Consider the following 19,828-nt stretch of genomic DNA (forward strand, 5'->3'; position numbering starts at 1 on the left):
TGTGTTGCAAAGCAAAATATATTATTCCCCTGTAGTTTTGGAGATTTATGTTGCATTTTGTACCCAGGAAAATAATCGTGCAATGGGAAGGAGAGGGATAGGCTCTTTTCTAAAAGGCTGCATCATTTCTTTAAGTGAGATATTGGAAGTTAAAATCAAGAAATGTTACTATAAAGAAATCACTGAAACTATTTTGGAAGAAGAGAGGTAAGTATAAATTGTGCACTTTTAGGGCTTGCTTGGTGGCACAGTGGTTGAGAGTCCGCCTGCCGATGCAGGGGACACGGGTTCGTGCCGCCGAGCGGCTGGGCCCGTGAGACATGGCCGCTGAGCCTGCGCGTCCGGAGCCTGTGCTCAAAAAAAAATTGTGCCCTTTTAAAAGACAATTTCAGCATTACTGTTGCTCTCTGGAAAAATTGAATTAGGTACCACAACAGTAAGGGAAAAGGCTACGAGGAAAAAAAAGATAAAACCTTATCCAGTATATTGCTAATTAATAAGTATTCACAATTACTATGCTCTGAGATCGTTTAGGCCAAGTCTGTGTTATAGTTATCCTTCTATTACTAGTGCGGATTTGAAAGTCGGGGAATAATTATGTCAGTATATAGATGTTTATATATCAAACCTACCTGATTTACCTAAAAACCTGGAAAGTTGGGATAATGACATTTCTAATAGTACAAATTAAACGTTATTAAATATACGGACATCTAAAAAAGGTTTTTCAGCTGGGCACAACGGTTATAATTACTTTAGCTGTTTAAACTTAAGCAGCGGGGGCTGCAGTTTCCTAGTGCGGACTCTGGGCGCCGCTGTTGGCCAAAGTGGAGAGCTTGGTGCTGGCGACCTCCTCGCGCAGACGCAGCGCACTTTCCTAGCTCAGACTCGCTAGCCTTTCCACCGCTTCCTCCTCTGGAGAAGAAGAAACCCTGCCTGACCCCCCACGCCGGAATAAAGCTGTTCGGAGCTCCGGACAACTGCGGCACAGAGATTGTTTGTAATCCGGCGTCTCCAAGCCGGTGAGCAAGCTGAGGGGAGCAAGAGGGATGGGGAGCGGAGCTGGGGAGAGGGGCTGGGCTGAGAGGCGGCCAGTGCTCTTTCCGTTCCTGCTGTCTTTGTTCTGCCTGGCGCTCTCTGAGCAGATCCGCTACAGGATTCCCGAGGAGATGCCAGAGGGCTCGGTGGTGGGGAACCTCGCCAAGGACCTGAGACTCAGTGTCCACGAGTTACCGACTCGAAAACTGCGGGTCAGTTCGGAGAAGCCTTACTTCACTGTGAGCTCGGAGAGCGGGGAGTTACTTGTTAGCAGCAGGCTAGACCGGGAGCAGATATGCGGGAAGAAGCCGGCTTGTGCTCTAGAATTTGAGGCTGTTGCTGAAAATCCATTGAACTTTTATCACGTGAGTGTGGAGATCGAGGATGTTAATGACCACACACCAAAATTCATGCAAAATTCCTTTGAGCTACAAATAAGTGAGTCCACAAAGCCTGGGGCACGATTTATTTTAGGATCTGCCCATGATGCAGATATTGGTACCAACTCACTACAGAATTACCAGCTCAGTCCTGATGATCATTTCTCACTTGTGATTAAAGAGAAATTAGATGGCAGTAAATACCCTGAGCTGGTACTGAAGACACCTTTAGACAGGGAAGAGCAGACGTCCTACCACTTGACATTGATGGCCTTGGATTTCGGGGATCCACCCCTAAGCAGTACTGCACAGATACAAGTCCTAGTGACTGATGCCAACGATAACCCTCCAGTATTCAGCCAAGAACTATACAGGGTGGAGCTTCCAGAAAACGTGCTCCCAGGCACCACTGTGCTTCGAGTTATGGCCACCGACCAAGATGAGGGTGTCAATGCCGAGATCACCTTCTCTTTCACTGAAGCAGGCCAGATTACCCAGTTTGACCTGAATTCTAATACTGGGGAAATTACTCTTCTAAATGCATTAGATTTTGAGGAAGTCAAAGAATATTCCATAGTTTTGGAAGCAAAGGATGGTGGAGGAATGATTGCCCAGTGTACCGTGGAGATAGAAGTCCTAGACATAAATGACAATGTCCCAGAAGTGATATTCCAGTCTCTACCAGATCTTATTATGGAGGACACCAAGCTGGGAACACACATTGCTTTGCTCAAAATCCGTGACAAGGATTCCGGACACAATGGAGAAGTTATTTGTAAATTAGAAGGTGATGTTCCATTTAAAATACTCAATACTTCAAGAAACACGTATAAATTAGTGACAGATGGAGTTCTAGACCGCGAGCAGACCCCTGAGTATAACATCACCATCACAGCCACTGACAGAGGCAAGCCACCCCTCTCCTCCAGCTCAAGCATCACCCTGCACATCGGTGATGTAAACGACAACATGCCAGTTTTCGAACGGGCTTCCTACGTGGTCCACGTAGCAGAGAACAGCCCTCCTGGCACCTCCATCACTCAAGTCCGCGCGCTGGATCCTGACCTGGGGCTCAATGGCCACGTCTCCTATTCCATCGTGGCCAGCGACCTGGAGCCGCGCGCGCTGTCGTCCTACGTGTCCGTGAGCGCACAGAGCGGCGTGGTGTTCGCGCAGCGCGCCTTCGACCACGAGCAGCTGCGCGCCTTCGAGCTGACGCTGCAGGCCCGCGACCACGGCTCGCCCGCACTCAGCGCCAACGTGAGCCTGCGCGTGCTGGTGGGCGACCGCAACGACAACGCGCCCAGGGTGCTGTACCCGGCGCTGGGGCCTGACGGTTCGGCGCTCTTCGACACGGTGCCGCGCGCCGCGCAGCCCGGCTACCTGGTCACCAAGGTGGTGGCGGTGGACGCCGACTCTGGACACAACGCCTGGCTGTCCTACCACGTGCTGCAGGCCAGCGAGCCCGGACTCTTCAGCGTGGGGCTGCGCACGGGCGAGGTGCGCACTGCGCGGGCCCTGGGCGACAGGGACGCGGCCCGCCAGCGCCTGCTGGTTGCTGTGCGTGATGGGGGACAGCCGCCCCTCTCGGCCACCGCCACGCTGCTCCTGGTTTTCGCGGACAGCCTGCAAGAGGCGCTGCCGGACCTCAGTGACCACTCTGAGCCCACTGACCCCCAAGCTGAGCTGCAGTTTTACTTGGTGGTGGCCTTGGCCTTGATCTCGGTGCTCTTCCTCCTGGCAGTGATTCTGGCGGTCGCCCTACACCTTCGACGCTCCTCCAGCCCCGCTGCCTGGGGCTGCTTTCAGCCTGGTGTCTGTGTCAAGTCTGGCCCCGTGGTTCCCCCCAACTACAGTGAAGGAACTTTACCTTATTCCTACAATCTGTGCGTTGCCCATACTGGAAAGACAGAGTTTAATTTTCTAAAATGTAATGAGCAGTTGAGCTCAGGACAAGACATACTTTGCGGTGATTCATCTGGGGCCTTATTTCCACTTTGTAATTCCAGTGAGTCAACCTCCCATCAGGTGAGTTTCCTGTAAGTATAACCTGCTTCTTATGGTCTAGACAGTTCTCCATATTCACAAGCAAATACAGGCGTATCTCTGTTTTATTTCGTTTTGCTTTATTGCGCTTCGCAGATACTGAGTCTTTGTTTTTTCATTGTTGTTGTTGTTGTTTTGCACGTTGAAGGTTTGTGGCAAGCCTGGGTCAAGCAACTCTATTGACACCATTTGTCCAACAGCATTTGCTTACTTCATGTCTTTGTGTCACAGTTTGTGTCACAGTATTTTAAAACTTAAAATATTTCAAACTTTATCATTATAGTTGTCATGGCGATCTATAATCAGTGATCTTTGATATTACTATTGCAAAAAGATTATGTTTGGCTCATTGAAGGCTCCAATGATGGTTAGCATTTTTAAGCAATAAAGTATTTTAAATTAAGGCATGTACATTTTTTTAGATATAATGCTATTGCACACTTAAAACATAACTTTTATATGCACTGGGAAACCAAAAAATTTCTGTGACCTGCTTTATTGTGCTATTCCCTTTATTGTAGTGGTCTGGAACCAAACTCAAGATATTACCAATGTGTGCCTATATACAATTTTTCGATCCAAACATTGTCTTAAGAGTGTAGTAGCCAGTCTAAAAGCTGTCATACCATTCTTCAAGGGAGGTTGAATTCGGAGCAATTATGTGTCTTTCAGTGGTGTCTTACCAGGCTCAGATTTACAAAGCAGTCAAGTTGTGGTTTTATCTACAAGGGAAACATTAGGCAATGTTATAGGGTCTCCCATAAAACTACTGAGATTTTTCCCTAAATTTTTCTTCCACAGCTTAATATATTGTGATTTTTTTTCAGCTTGGATATACTGTAAATGTAAATGTAGGCAGTCATATAAATAAACCTTTAAAGAAAAAATATAAGCTAAAATTAGGTAGTTTTCTTAATTGATTTAACTATAATGGTTTCCATATTAATCTAATATTGTTTCCTATATTTACTTCTCTTTTGTTTCAAAAACTCCTAGAATAACGTCTCTTAACCTGTATTTTTATGTAGATGGGCCTACTGTAATTGTATTCATTGTGCTCTGTGTGTGTGTGTGTGTGTGTGTAAAATCATTTTATTTATCAGTAGATTCATTATGTTCACCAGAAGATAAAAGCATGTTCTCCTTACTTGCAGCATAGGTTTTTCAGGATTAATCTGTATTGATGCTCATTCTATAGGCTTCCTCTATCAAAGAAAACACAATGTTTTGGCCTCTGTTATTCCTGTCACACACACTTCTCCTATGTAATTTTTGAAATATCTTTTTTTTTGTAGCCCTAAACTAATATAGCTAGAGGTCTTCTAGTCATTCTACTATCTCTAGGAGAAAAATAGCATGTTGAATTCTTCAAATTTTAGACAAGACTGACAGTCTTATGTGCATACAAGTACATACACAAGATGATAATACATTGTATCGGGCCTTTGCTAGATTTCCCTTAGCAACTGCTTCAGTTAATGGCCACTGTACAAACTGCTGAAGAAAAGAGACATTTATTCTTGCACTGGCACTTTTTGACTCGTTAGTGATAATTTTGTGGTTCTTTTGATCAAAGTGCTAGTTAAGGTAAAATTACCTTTAGATTATATGTATACCTTTAAAAGTTAACTAAGTCGGCTTTAAAATGTAATCATCTCTCACTGGCAGAAGAATAGGACGGAAACTTGCTTTTCATTGTATATTCATTTGTATCTTTCAAGTATTTTCTATTCAAATAGAAAATATATAAAATTTAAATAATCTCTGATAAAACTTCAAAGTAAAAGTACATATCCTAGTAAAACATCACAAAATTAATTTGAAAACATTATTATTAATGTGTAATTAAAATGCCATTTTAAAAAGAATATTAAAAGGCAACAACTCTACAGGAAGCTTACTATAAATATTAATTGTTTTAAACCAAATAAAACAACTTCTGGGTCAGTCATCTCCAATAGGTGTATTTTAGTCTAAAAATGAATTAATTTCCAGTGATAACTATAGTTCTTATTTGATAATAGATATTGAAGATATTAACAATAAAGCTTAGAGCATAATAAGAAATAAAATTTTATTTTTAACAGAGTAAATATATTCCAGAAATTTGAGTAATTTAATATGACACTAACCCCAAAATCTGATCATTTAATAATACTTTGTAAGACTTTAACCATACTTCATCCCACACTTCTTGGCAATTACTTTTAAAATATGAATTCAGAGATAAATTATTCCAAACTATAAAAAGCAAGTAGTAACTTTTTCCTAAGTAATCTAGCATGCAATATTACAAATCTGAGTGCAGTAACTGCCTAGGACTCTAAGCGCCGCTGTTCACCTACTTGGAGATAAATGCAACCAAAAACCGTCCGGATACTCTGGGCTCCCACCTCACAAAGACCCGCAGATCTCACAAACTAACTGCAGGACTGCAGCAAAATTCCGCCCCTAAATTTGGGAAACTCCAGCTTTCCATAAGATGATCTGCAAAGCAGCAACAAGGTAAAGAAGACATATATGCCCAGTGAAGATTCTGAGTGGATTCCTTAGTGAAAGAACAATGGCCACTCCAAAGAATTACCGAGGACGCGGCGATCTGGTACTGCTGTGCGCGCTCCTGGGCACGCTAGGGGAGATCGGGAGAGGACAGATCCACTACTCCGTGCCTGAAGAGAGCGACAAAGGATACTTCGTGGGGAACATCTCCAAGGACCTGGGGCTGGAGTCACAAGAGCTGGCGCAGCACGGAGTCCACATCGTCTCCAGAGGTAGGAGGCAGCTCTTTGCTTTGAACCCGGGAAGCGGCAGCTTAGTCACCGCGGGCAGGATAGACCGGGAGGAGCTCTGCGCTCAGAGCGCGCGGTGTCTTGTAAATATTAACATCCTGGTTGAGGATAAAGGGAAACTTTGGGGAATAGAAATAGAAATCACTGATATCAACGATAATAATCCGAAGTTCCAGGTCGACAATGTGGAAGTAAAAATTAACGAAATTGCTTTGCCCGGAACACGTTATCCACTCCCAGGGGCTGTTGACCCCGATGTGGGCTTGAATTCCCTGCAGAGCTATCAGCTCAGCCCCAATCACCACTTCTCCCTGGACGTGCAAACTAGAGACGACGGAACTATAAGCCCAGAGCTGGTGCTGGAGAGCGCCCTGGACCGCGAGGAGGAGGCTGCTCACCGTCTGGTCCTCGTCGCCTCCGATGGAGGCGAACCGCGTCGCTCCAGCACAGTGCACATCCGAGTGACAGTGTTGGATACAAACGACAATGCCCCGGTTTTTGCTCAACCGATTTACCGAGTGAAAGTCCCAGAGAACGTGCCCCCGGGCACCCGGCTGCTTACTGTAAGCGCTAGCGACCCGGATGAGGGGACCAACGGAGAAGTGGCTTATAAATTCTGGAAAATTAGTGAAAAACAATCTCCGTTATTCCAGCTTAATGAAAATACTGGCGAAATATCAACAGCAAAGAGTTTAGATTATGAAGAATGTGCATTTTATGACATGGAAATACAGGCTGAAGATGTGGGGGCACTTCTGGGACGGACCAAAGTGCTCATTTCAGTGGAAGATGTCAACGATAACAGACCCGAAGTGACCATTACATCTTTGTTTAGCCCAGTCTTGGAAAATACTCTTCCTGGGACAGTAATTGCCTTCTTGAATGTGCATGACCGAGACTCTGGGAAGAATGGTCAAGTTGTCTGTTACACACATGATAACTTACCTTTTCAATTAGAAAAATCAATAGATAATTATTATAGATTGGTGATATGGGAATATTTGGACCGAGAAAAGATCTCTATGTATAATATAACAGTGATGGCCTCAGATCTAGGAACCCCACCTCTATCTACTGAAATTCATATTGCCGTGCACGTGGCAGACACCAACGACAATCCACCCATTTTCCCTCATGCCTCCTACTCAGCCGATATCCCGGAGAACAACCCCAGAGGCGCCTCCATCTTCTCTGTGACGGCCCATGACCCTGACAGTGGCAACAATGCCCAGGTCACTTACTCTCTGACCAAAGACACCATCATGGCGACGCCTCTCTCGTCTTATGTCTCCATCAACTCTGACACTGGCGTCCTATATGCGCTGCGCTCCTTTGACTATGAGCAGATCCAAGACTTGCAGCTACTGGTGACAGCCAGTGACAGTGGGGACCCTCCACTCAGCAGCAACGTATCACTGAGCCTGTTCATCCTGGACCAGAATGACAATGTGCCAGAGATCCTGTACCCCATGCTTCCCACCGACGGTTCCACGGGTGTAGAGCTGGCACCCCGCTCTGCAGAGCCCGGCTACCTGGTGACCAAGGTGGTGGCTGTGGACAGAGACTCAGGTCAGAATGCCTGGCTGTCCTACCGCCTGCTCAAGGCCAGCGATCCAGGTCTCTTCACGGTGGGGCTGCACACGGGTGAGGTGCGCACAGCGAGGGCCCTGCTGGACAGAGACGCACTCAAGCAGAGCCTGGTGGTGGCGGTCCAGGACCATGGCCAGCCCCCTCTCTCTGCCACCGTCACACTCACCGTGGCTGTGGCCAGCAGCATCCCAGAAGTCCTTGCCGACCTGGGTAGTATCAGGACCCCCACCAGCTCTGATGATTCAGACCTCACACTGTACTTGGTGGTGGCAGTGGCCGTTGTTTCCTGCATCTTCCTCGCCTTTGTCATTGTGCTGCTGGCTCTCAGACTGTGGCGGTGGCACAAGTCGAGTCTTCTCCAGGCTTCGGGCGTCGGGTTGGCAGGCCTGCCAGCCTCAGGCTTTGTGGGCATGGAGGGAGTACAGGCTTTCCTGAAGACCTATTCCCATGAGGTCTCCCTTACCTCTGATTCGCGGGGGAGTCACGTGATCTTCCCTCATCCCAACTATGCGGACACGCTCATCAGCCAGGAGAGCTGTGAGAAAAAGGATTCCTTGTTAACATCCAGAGATTTTCGTGAATGTAGGGATGAAGCTGCTTCTGTTCAGGTGAGTTCAGTTCTTTGTTTACGTTTATTTCTTAGAGGAATTATATTTTTTATACATTTAAGTTGTGTTTTGAAACATGCATTGTGAAGAAAGTTTAAAAATAATTTTTGAGGTGTACCACAAAGTTCTGGGTTTGTGTTAGTGATACCATAAAATTGAGTTCTAATCAACATAATTGTTTTATCTGCTTTCCAAAGGCTTAGACAAGATTGTTTAAATATGAACTCTTGACCTCTTAAAGCCTTCGGTATTTTACCACAATTATTACTTATTCACTTAAGAAATAGTTACCCAATCACATATGGTCAGTTCGTTTTATATATAGGAATATATGTGTGTGTGTGTATATACACACACATATATGTATACATATAAATTAAAACTTACAAAACATTATTGAGGGGCTTCCCTGGTGGCGCAGTGGTTGAGAGTCCGCCTGCCAATGCAGGGGACATGGGTTCGTGCCCTGGTCCAGGAAGATCCCACATGCCGCGGAGCAGATGGGCCCGTGCGCCATGGCCGCTGAGCCTGCGCGTCCGGAGCCTGTGCTCCGCAACGGGAGAGGCCACAGCAGTGAGATGCCCACATACCGCAAAAAAAAACAACAAAAAAAAACCCATTATTGAGGCTTCTAAACCCTTGTATTAGCTTAATAAAAGTAAAATGCATCTCAGAATTTTTAGGATTCTTAGGATTGCAAAGAATCCTAAGAATTCTTTGCTAAAACTAAAACTAGGCTCTTGAAATTTTCTTCACTTTAAACCTCTTTTCTGAGCCCTGCATCTGGATCACTACCGTTCAAACCTTTAATACTTCTTATATTTCAAAACAAACATATTTTAAAGGGTGGTGGTAGATGAGACTGGTCCCTAACACACACACCACTGTTTTTGTGTGTCAGTGGTCACCCAGGACTCATACCAATAGAGACATAGAATCTGAAGCCTAAAATGGTCATTGCCCCGTGCCCCCATCAAATTTGCAATAACATGTCATTTTAAATTGTTGAAAATGACTTTTGTAAAATACAGAAGAACGCGTTTCATTAGAATTCCAATGAGCTGTTTTGATTGTACAGCCATGTGAAATGTGCTGTGTTCTCATGGTTAGAGTTCAAGAGTGTTGGTTTTAAGAACAGAAGTTACATGTACACAAATTCTAAACAAACCAATCAAAAATGATTCAATTAAAAATGATTAAAATTCAATTAAAAATGATTCTGTCTGGACTATATGACTTCCATATCCCTTGTTATAGCATTTAAATAAAACTAACCTCTGATTTGTCATCAGATGAGAGTGGAAATCACAATGAATTATTCATTAGTAATTAAAAGGACATTTCCCAGGGATTGTGCTGTGTTCCTTCCAATTTTGCGTATACAATGGGTAGGAGTTAACTTCATATTTTCTGTAGTGTTTGGGTGTACAGTCACTTGAGGAGACAACTATTTTGTTGACACTTTGCAAATTTAAAAAGTGTGTGGAAAGTTGCCCCAATACTCTTGCTCAAAGCATTCACTAATTGCAAAATTTTTTAAACAAATGGAGTAAAATAATTAGAACAGGTGTCACTACATTCAGTGAATTTATGTAAATACATTTACCATGAGCTCAATTCCTCCAATTCTGAAGCCATTACTTTAGCATAACAGAAGTACATAGATAAGGAGCTAATGCATTCTATTAGAGTATCCCTTTGTGACTTTGTATTGAAGGATAGACTAACATTTCAATACATTTTAAGGATGAATTTATATGTGATATTGGGTATGACATAAGCCAGTTAATTTTGAGATATGAGGTAGGAGGTACAGTTAATAATATCCTGGCTACATCATAGGGACAGTTTTTTTTAATGAATACTTCTTGAGATAGAAGAGTAAAAAGAAATTATTTTGTAAAGAGAGTGCTGAGATGATCAGAAGGAGATGTTTGAGGATTGGTACAAAATTACACAATTTTCCAAAATAGTTTTCAACAGTATTGATTTCTCTAATATATGTGATATGAAATAACATTGAGTATGTAGAAATGTTGGGGATAAACATAGGAATCAGTGAAAGAAGCTTAAAATTTTTTTATATATCATAGCTAATAAACAGAAACGATTCGTGAAATTAGCAGACAATAAACTTTCTGAGGGCAAGACCTGTGTCTTATTCTTTGTTATATGGCCACTGACAAGGACAGTACTTAGCACAAAGCAAAAGTTCAATGTATGTTTGTAGAATGGTGAAATAAATGGACCAATATATGTAAGTTTGTATACAGGCCCAACATGATATTTCTAATAATTTAGAAACAAGAGAAAAGATACCTTAAGGAAGTCTTGATAATTTAAGGTATTAAATATATTAACATAAAAATATGGCATATTAAATTAGGCACACGGTTATAATTATTTTAGCTGTTTAAACTTAAGCAGCGGGGGCTGCAGTTTCCTAGTGCGGACTCTGGGCGCCGCTGTTGGCCAAAGTGGAGAGCTTGGTGCTGGCGACCTCCTCGCGCAGACGCAGCGCACTTTCCTAGCTCAGACTCGCTAGCCTTTCCACCGCTTCCTCCTCTGGAGAAGAAGAAACCCTGCCTGACCCCCCACGCCGGAATAAAGCTGTTCGGAGCTCCGGACTACTGCGGCACAGAGATTGTTTGTAATCCGGTGTCTCCAAGCCGGTGAGCAAGCTGAGGGGAGCAAGAGGGATGGGGAGCGGAGCTGGGGAGAGGGGCTGGGCTGAGAGGCGGCCAGTGCTCTTTCCGTTCCTGCTGTCTTTGTTCTGCCTGGCGCTCTCTGAGCAGATCCGCTACAGGATTCCCGAGGAGATGCCAGAGGGCTCGGTGGTGGGGAACCTCGCCAAGGACCTGAGACTCAGTGTCCACGAGTTACCGACTCGAAAACTGCGGGTCAGTTCGGAGAAGCCTTACTTCACTGTGAGCTCGGAGAGCGGGGAGTTACTTGTTAGCAGCAGGCTAGACCGGGAGCAGATATGCGGGAAGAAGCCGGCTTGTGCTCTAGAATTTGAGGCTGTTGCTGAAAATCCATTGAACTTTTATCACGTGAGTGTGGAGATCGAGGATGTTAATGACCACACACCAAAATTCATGCAAAATTCCTTTGAGCTACAAATAAGTGAGTCTACGCTGCCAGGCACGCGATTTATATTAGAAGTCGCGGAAGATGCAGATATTGGCTTGAACTCTCTGCAGACTTATAAACTCTCTCTTAGCCCTAGTTTCTCGTTGATAAATAAGGAGAAACAAGATGGTAGTAAATACCCGGAACTGGTATTGGAGAAACCCTTAGATCGGGAACAACAGGGTTATCATCGTTTAGTCTTGACGGCCTCAGACTGTGGAGATCCACCCCTAAATGGCACTACTGAGCTCCGGATCCAGGTCACTGATGCCAATGATAACCCCCCGGTATTTAGCCAGGACGTATATCGAGTCAGCCTTGGAGAAAACGTGCCCCCAGGCACTACTGTGTTGCAGGTGTCAGCCACCGACCAGGACGAGGGCGTCAACTCAGAAATCACTTATTCCTTCTACAGGACCGGGCAAGTCTTCGGTCTGAATTCAAAGAATGGGGAAATTACAACTCTAAACACACTGGATTTTGAAGAAATCAAGGAATATTCTATCGTGGTGGAAGGGAGGGATGGCGGAGGACTGGTTGCACAATGTACAGTTGAAATTAACATTCAAGATGAAAATGACAATAGGCCAGATGTTACGTTTCATTCCCTAGTCGAAATGATTCTGGAAAACGCAGTGCCGGGAACGCTAATTGCTTTGATCAAAATACATGACAGAGATTCCGGGGAGAATGGGGAGGTTAATTGCCGATTAGAGGATGAAGTACCTTTTCAGATAATCTCTTCGTCCAAAAATTCATACAAGTTGGTAACAGACGGGACCTTGGACCGAGAACAGACACCGGAGTACAATGTGACCATCACAGCCACCGACAAGGGCAAGCCGCCCCTGTCCACCAGCACAACTGTCACCTTGCATATTACTGACGTCAACGACAACGCTCCTGTTTTCCACCAGACCTCCTACGTGGTCCACGTGGCCGAGAACAACCCGCCTGGAGCCTCCATCGCCCAAGTTAGCGCTTCAGATCCAGACTTGGGGCCCAACGGCCACATCTCCTACTCCATCGTGGCCAGCGACTTGGAGCCGCGCGCGCTGTCGTCCTACGTGTCCGTGAGCGCACAGAGCGGCGTGGTGTTCGCGCAGCGCGCCTTCGACCACGAGCAGCTGCGCGCCTTCGAGCTGACGCTGCAGGCCCGCGACCACGGCTCGCCCGCACTCAGCGCCAACGTGAGCCTGCGCGTGCTGGTGGGCGACCTCAACGACAACGCGCCCAGGGTGCTGTACCCGGCGCTGGGGTCCGACGGCTCGGCGCTCTTCGACACGGTGCCGCGCACCGCGCAGCCCGGCCACCTGGTCACCAAGGTGGTGGCGGTGGACGCCGACTCTGGACACAACGCCTGGCTGTCCTACCACGTGCTGCAGGCCAGCGAGCCCGGACTCTTCAGCGTGGGGCTGCGCACGGGCGAGGTGCGCACGGCGCGGGCCCTGGGCGACAGGGACGCGGCCCGCCAGCGCCTGCTGGTTGCTGTGCGCGATGGGGGACAGCCGCCCCTCTCGGCCACCGCCACGCTGCTCCTGGTTTTCGCGGACAGCCTGCAGGAGGCGCTGCCGGACCTCAGTGACCACTCTGAGCCCACTGACACCCAAGCTGAGCTGCAGTTTTACTTGGTGGTGGCCTTGGCCTTGATCTCGGTGCTCTTCCTCCTCGCGGTGATTCTGGCGGTCGCCCTACACCTTCGACACTCCTCCAGCCCCGCTGCCTGGGGCTGCTTTCAGCCTGGTGTCTGTGTCAAGTCTGGCCCCGTGGTTCCCCCCAACTACAGTGAAGGAACTTTACCTTATTCCTACAATCGGTGCGTTGCCCATACTGGAAAGACAGAGTTTAATTTTCTAAAATGTAATGAGCAGTTGAGTTCAGGACAAGACATACTTTGTGGTGATTCATCTGGGGCCTTATTTCCACTTTGTAATTCCAGTGAGTCAACTTCCCATCCTGAAACTCTAACAGCGGTGAGTTCCATTTAAGTGTCTACTCCTTTTCATCATCTTCACCATTTTGTTTATTCATATGAAAATATATTTTTAATCTTGTAGTTGTGTTAGGAATATTATAGCTCATCAGAAAGCTGTATATCCAATCATCATGGGGAACGGTGATTTGGGTAAGCATGTGACATAAAATAGAGTTATGTTACTCAGTTCGGAGTTACAAAGAAGAGAGAGTATGCTCTTTGCTTTGCCGCAAAATTCTTTTGCCGATTTCTTATCTTTTTTCTAAGCTAATGAAATTTACCCATTGATTTTTCTCATTCTTTAACATATTTTAATGTTTATTATATATAAGTAAACATCAGATTTAAAGTAGGCAATCAATTCATTCTTTAAAGCAAAAAGAGTACTACTAGGTATCTTCTTTCACTGATTTCATTGGTACAGTTTCCATCCCTTTCTTATATTTATTCCTCATGTCTAGTTCCTTAAGTCTACCTATTTATGAGTCTTTGAAGTCCTTAAAATTTTAAGAAAAATTACTGTGTGTTGTGTGTGTGTGTAGAGAACGACTCAGTGAATTCATCAGAAAGTCGAAGTCATTATCTAAGTTCCTTCAAGTTTTCTTGAATATGAAATTCTCTTCTTCTTTATAGTTAACAGAAGGAGATACTCGGTAAAAGAAAAGGAAATGTTGTTGCCTCCATAATGTGCTGTCATTCCCAACCTATATTTTTTGAAGAAGAAAGGGGGGAAGGTCACTGGATTTGTTTTATTACTTGGAGCCCTAAACATTAGTGACTGGAGGTTTTCTCATCCTTCTTCTAACTGTAGGAGGGAAGGAGAATTCTGAATTTTCCATTTTAAAGGCAAAACCTACTAATTTCAAGCACATACAAAGATGCCGTTACATAAGTATCAGTCTTTTTGCTAGGAACTGCTTCAGTAAATAGTTTCTCTACAAATTGCTGAAAGAAATTTCTTATTGTGGTACTTACTTTTTGTGGTAATAATTCATTCTACATCTTGTGTTCTTTTCCCCACATTATTACATAAGTTTAGATGACCCTTATAATATGAGGCTTATAATTAAATTAAAATTGCATAATTTCTTGATGGAAGAATTGAAATGGAAACTTACTTTTCAATGTATGTTCATCTGAATCTTCCAGATGCCATAGGCTGTGCATGCACTATGAATTCACACAGAAAACTAAATATTAAAAAAATTGTGATAGCATAAAAGTTTAACAATCATAACTATGTAAAATTTAAAAACCCAATCCATTTAAAGTTTAGCAATATTAGGTGATAAAATCTAGTACCATTGCCTAATTAAATTTTTGTGAAGAAAATCTTAAGGAGACCTTACTCCAGGAATTTCACTATGAAAATGAATTAGGCTTATAAAATAGCTTCAAGATGAATAATCCTTATATTCATTCAATATTATTATGTACTATACATATATAAGCATACATATAAAATTAAGAAAAATATGGATGTATTTCCAAAGAGGATTGCACATTCTAATTACTTCAGAAAATAATGACCTATAGAAAGTATTTGAAACATTATAAAAAAGGAAATTTGAATAATTTACATATCTAGAGAGAGAGAACAGAATTCTAGCAAAAATAAGAGTTAAGTTTGTTTGATACCAAAGTGACATTTAATAGAATTTCACTCCACTTCATTTCCAACTAAAATATCCACAAATGGTAACTGAATTTGAAATATGAACGCACTACACAATTAGAGAAATCTAAAATCATTATCGTTAGAGAGTAGTGTTTTCTTTTTCAGTCATCTATAACAGAAGTACTGCATATCTCAGTACTTGAGTGGGTGGGTGTAGTAACGGCTTAGGACTCTGAGCGCCGCTGTTCACCAACTCTAAGAAAAGCTCAGTCAGCGCTCCGTCTGGATATTAGGATCTGCAACTACACAAAGCCGCTCGGATCCCACAAACCGACTCCGGGGCTGCAACATAACTCAGCCTCTTAGCCTGAGGCACTACGGGTTTCTCCTGAGGGAAAAGATCACCATAGTCTGCAGGAGGAAAACAGAACCTAAGGAATCAGCGTTCACAGAAATTATTCTGAAAAAAATCTTTAGTGAAGCAACAATGGCCGCTCCAACGAATCGCCTGCACCACAGAAGACTGGTCCTGTTGTGCCTTTTCCTGGGGAGGCTGTGGGAGACCGGGGCTAGCCAGATCCGCTATTCGGTACCTGAAGAGACAGAAGAAGGCTATATCGTGGGGAATATCTCCAAGGACCTGGGGCTGGAGCTCCGCGAGCTGGCGGAGCGGGGAGTCCGCATCGTCTCCAGAGGTAGGACGCAGCTCTTTGCTCTGAACCCGCGAAGCGGCAGCTTGGTCACCGCGGGCAGGATAGACCGGGAGGAGCTCTGCGCTCAGAGCGCGCGGTGTCTGGTGAACTTTAAAGTCCTGGTTGAAGACAGGGTGCAGCTTCACGGAATAGAAATAGAAGTAACTGATATCAACGATAATAATCCGAAATTCCAGGTCGAAAATCTGGAAGTAAAAATTAACGAAATTGCTTTGCCCGGAACACGTTATCCACTCCCAGGGGCTGTTGACCCCGATGTGGGCTTGAATTCCCTGCAGAGCTATCAGCTCAGCCCCAATCACCACTTCTCCCTGGACGTGCAAACTGGAGACGACGGAACTATAAGCCCAGAGCTGGTGCTGGAGAGCGCCCTGGACCGCGAGGAGGAGGCTGCTCACCGTCTGGTCCTCGTCGCCTCCGATGGAGGCGAACCGCGTCGCTCCAGCACAGTGCACATCCGAGTGACAGTGTTGGATACAAACGACAATGCCCCGGTTTTTGCTCAACCGATTTACCGAGTGAAAGTCCCAGAGAACGTGCCCCCGGGCACCCGGCTGCTTACTGTAAGCGCTAGCGACCCGGATGAGGGGACCAACGGAGAAGTGGCTTATAAATTCTGGAAAATTAGTGAAAAACAATCTCCGTTATTCCAGCTTAATGAAAGTACTGGCGAAATATCAACAGCAAAGAGTTTAGATTATGAAGAATGTGCATTTTATGACATGGAAATACAGGCTGAAGATGGTGGGGCATTGAAGGATCGGACCAAAGTGCTCATTTCAGTGGAAGATGTCAATGACAATAGACCCGAAGTGACCATTACATCTTTATTTAGTCCAGTGAGGGAAGATGCTCCCCAAGGAACAGTAATCGTTCTTTTCAATGCACATGACCGAGACTCTGGGAAGAATGGCCAAGTTGTTTGTTCCATCAAGGAGATTCTACCTTTTCAATTAGAAAAGTCAGTAGAAGATTATTATAGGTTGTTGACAGTCCGAAATCTTGACCGAGAAAAAACCTCTGAATATAACATCACAGTGACCGCAACAGACAGAGGAACACCATCCCTGTCCACGGAAATTCACATCACCCTACACGTGGTCGACGTCAACGACAATCCACCCTCCTTCTCTCAAACCTCCTATTCAGTCTATCTCCCTGAGAACAACCTTAGAGGCACCTCCATCTTCTCGGTGACAGCCCACGACCCCGACAGCAATGAGAACGCTCGGGTTGTTTACTCCTTAGCCGAAGACACCATCCAAGGGACACCTCTCTCCTCCTATGTCTCCATCAACTCCAACACTGGTGTGCTATACGCACTGCGCTCCTTCGACTACGAGCAATTTCGCGATCTTCAAATGCAGGTGAGGGCAAGCGACAGCGGGGACCCACCTCTCAGCAGCAACGTGTCACTGAGCTTGTTTGTGCTGGACCAGAACGACAATGTGCCAGAAATCCTGTACCCCGTGCTTCCCACCGACGGTTCCACGGGTGTAGAGCTGGCACCCCGCTCCGCAGAGCCCGGCTACCTGGTGACCAAGGTGGTGGCTGTGGACAGAGACTCAGGCCAGAACGCCTGGCTGTCCTACCGCCTCCTCAAGGCCAGCGATCCAGGACTCTTCACGGTGGGGCTGCACACGGGCGAGGTGCGCACAGCGAGGGCCCTGCTGGACAGAGACGCGCTCAAGCAGAGCCTGGTGGTGGCGGTCCAGGACCACGGCCAGCCCCCTCTCTCTGCCACCGTTTCCCTCACCGTGGCCGTGGCTGACAGCATCCCCGACGTCCTCGCTGAACTAGGCAGCCTTGAGTCTCCCGCCAGCCCTGACGACTCAGGCCTCACTCTCTACCTGGTGGTGGCGGTGGCCACGGTCTCCTGTGTCTTCCTCGCCTTTGTCATTGTGCTGCTGGCGCTCAGGCTGAGGCGCTGGCACACGTCGCATCTGCTCCGGGCTTCAGGAGGCGGGTTAGCGGGTGTGCCTACGTCTCACTTTGTGGGCATAGACGGGGTGCGAGCTTTCCTGCAGACCTATTCCCACGAGGTCTCGCTCACAGCGGACTCGAGGAGGAGTCACGTGATCTTCCCGCAGCCCAACTACGCGGACACGCTCATCAGCCAGGAGAGCTGTGAGAAAAGCGAGCCTTTGTGCGCTTCAGATGATGCCAGGTTTCCTATAGAAGACACCCCTTTGGTTCCAGTGAGTTCAATTTTTCCTTTACTTTTAAAAAAATTTGGTTTTCTATTTAAGTGTTTGCACTTTAGAATAAGTTGATATTAACATATTTCACCATACGTTTAAATTTTCACTGGGCCTAATTTTTGCTCTAACATATATAGGAGGCATTTATTGGTTACATCGTTGTTATAATTTTTGCTTTCTCATAATGATTAACCTAAGGTCAGTGGAAACCTTCCTCTTGGGACTGCTCTCATTATCAGGCATTGGGCGTGGCTCTTTGGGTGAGGTTGCTTCAGTGGTTACCACGGTTCACTACTAATTCTTAGGACTGGTTTCCATTCCTGAAATTTGTTACTATTGTTATCTCCAATGGCCCCATTGTGAAATTTTTACTCTAAAAACATTTCTGCAGCCGATGCTATTTTTGTAAGGGTAAATTAATAAGAAATGCATTCTTCTTATAAAAACAACTGAAAGCCCAGACTCAGTACTTCTTTACTGTTTCTGTGACAGGACAACACCCCTTAGAGGTGACGTGTTTCCGTTCACATGTTTGTAGAGGTTGTTTGCATTTAAAGATCATTTCGGAGGATAATTCAAACTTCAAATATCATCCATTTCCAAATCCTAGAAAAGGATGCTTTATTCTTTTAATAGTGAAAAACTTTAACATCATTTATTCTCATCCTCAGAGCTGTTGATTTCCTAACACTATAATATCAGATTATTAATAATTTGAAACCTCCTATAGTTTATGCTTGCTGAAGAGGGGTTTCTTAGACTGGACCCTGTGAGAAGACAAAACATAGGAAATAAAAGTTATTCTTCAACTGTTTTTTATGGCTCAATCCTCCAACTTTTGAGGCTAGAAATAAATCTGGTTATGGGAGATGGTTTAGGAAAATATTCTCAGGAACTGCTATGGAGATTCTAAGAATATTTTACTGGCTTTTAGACATAAGGAAAAGAATAATGTATTATGTAATGTGATTTATTTTATTTTATTTTATTTTATTTTTGCGGTACGCGGGCCTCTCACTGCTGTGGCCTCTCCCGTTGCGGAGCACAGGCTCCGGACGCGCAGGCTCAGCGGCCATGGCTCACAGGCCTAGCCGCTCCGCGGCATGTGGGATCTTCCCGGACCAGGGCACGAACCCGTGTCCCCTGCATCGGCAGGCGGACTCTCAACCTCTGCGCCACCAGGGAAGCCCTGTAATGTGATTTTAACACAATGTTATTTCAAGTAATAAATGGCATTGTAGGAGACTTTGAAAATAAGCTTTGAAATTGACTCAAAGTTCTATTCTGAACATGCTGAATATGAGGGCTAACATGTCTGGAAATCCATTATGACATACAGACATTATAATTATTTCAAATACTCTTTATTCCTAAGCTAGTAGGAAAAAAGTAAAGCATCCTTCAGGGTCATAATTTTAACCATGCAGTAGGGAAACTGTCACTTAAAGTTTCTGTCTTGGGGAGTAACCTTTAGTACTTAGTATACATAAATATTAAAATATGGTTAATTTGGAAAAATGTAATAACAGATATTGACGAAGGCTTGTATGTCATGGTAGGTAACTACTAGTCTCTTCCATAAAAATGTCACTTGCCTTTAAAAACAGAACACAAGGCTCTTTGGATCAATGACTGGGCAGACTGGAAAATGCTGTTCCAGTTTTCTTAAATGAGGCAGGACTTTTGCTTCGGTAACAGATTATATAATATAATAGGCTTAAGGATAAAATTCTTCCTC

General features: G+C 44.9%; 2 protein-coding genes across 2 annotated transcripts in view; both read left to right on the forward strand.

Annotated features, from left to right (window-relative positions):
* The window catches only part of LOC309819883 (uncharacterized protein), a gene marked incomplete at its 5' end in the record, with an annotated part of 124,909 nt that overhangs the window by 3,818 nt on the left and 101,263 nt on the right, over positions 1–19,828 (forward strand). The window contains 4 exons of the mRNA XM_082650334.1: positions 863–1,022; positions 6,018–8,451; positions 11,247–13,521; positions 15,470–18,087. Coding sequence (XP_082506460.1) covers positions 863–1,022; positions 6,018–8,451; positions 11,247–13,521; positions 15,470–18,087 — 7,487 coding nt within the window. The remainder of the gene's footprint in view (positions 1–862; positions 1,023–6,017; positions 8,452–11,246; positions 13,522–15,469; positions 18,088–19,828) is intronic.
* Positions 932–3,461, forward strand: LOC309819606 (protocadherin gamma-B4; the record flags this gene model as incomplete). The annotated part of the gene is made up of 1 exon (XM_082649945.1): positions 932–3,461. Exon 1 carries the CDS (start codon positions 1,050–1,052, stop codon positions 3,459–3,461), a length of 2,412 nt encoding a protein of 803 aa, XP_082506071.1. The 5' UTR covers positions 932–1,049.

This window comes from Grampus griseus, assembly GCF_964374135.1.
Source record: "Grampus griseus genome assembly, chromosome: 3".
NCBI lineage: Eukaryota > Metazoa > Chordata > Mammalia > Artiodactyla > Delphinidae > Grampus > Grampus griseus.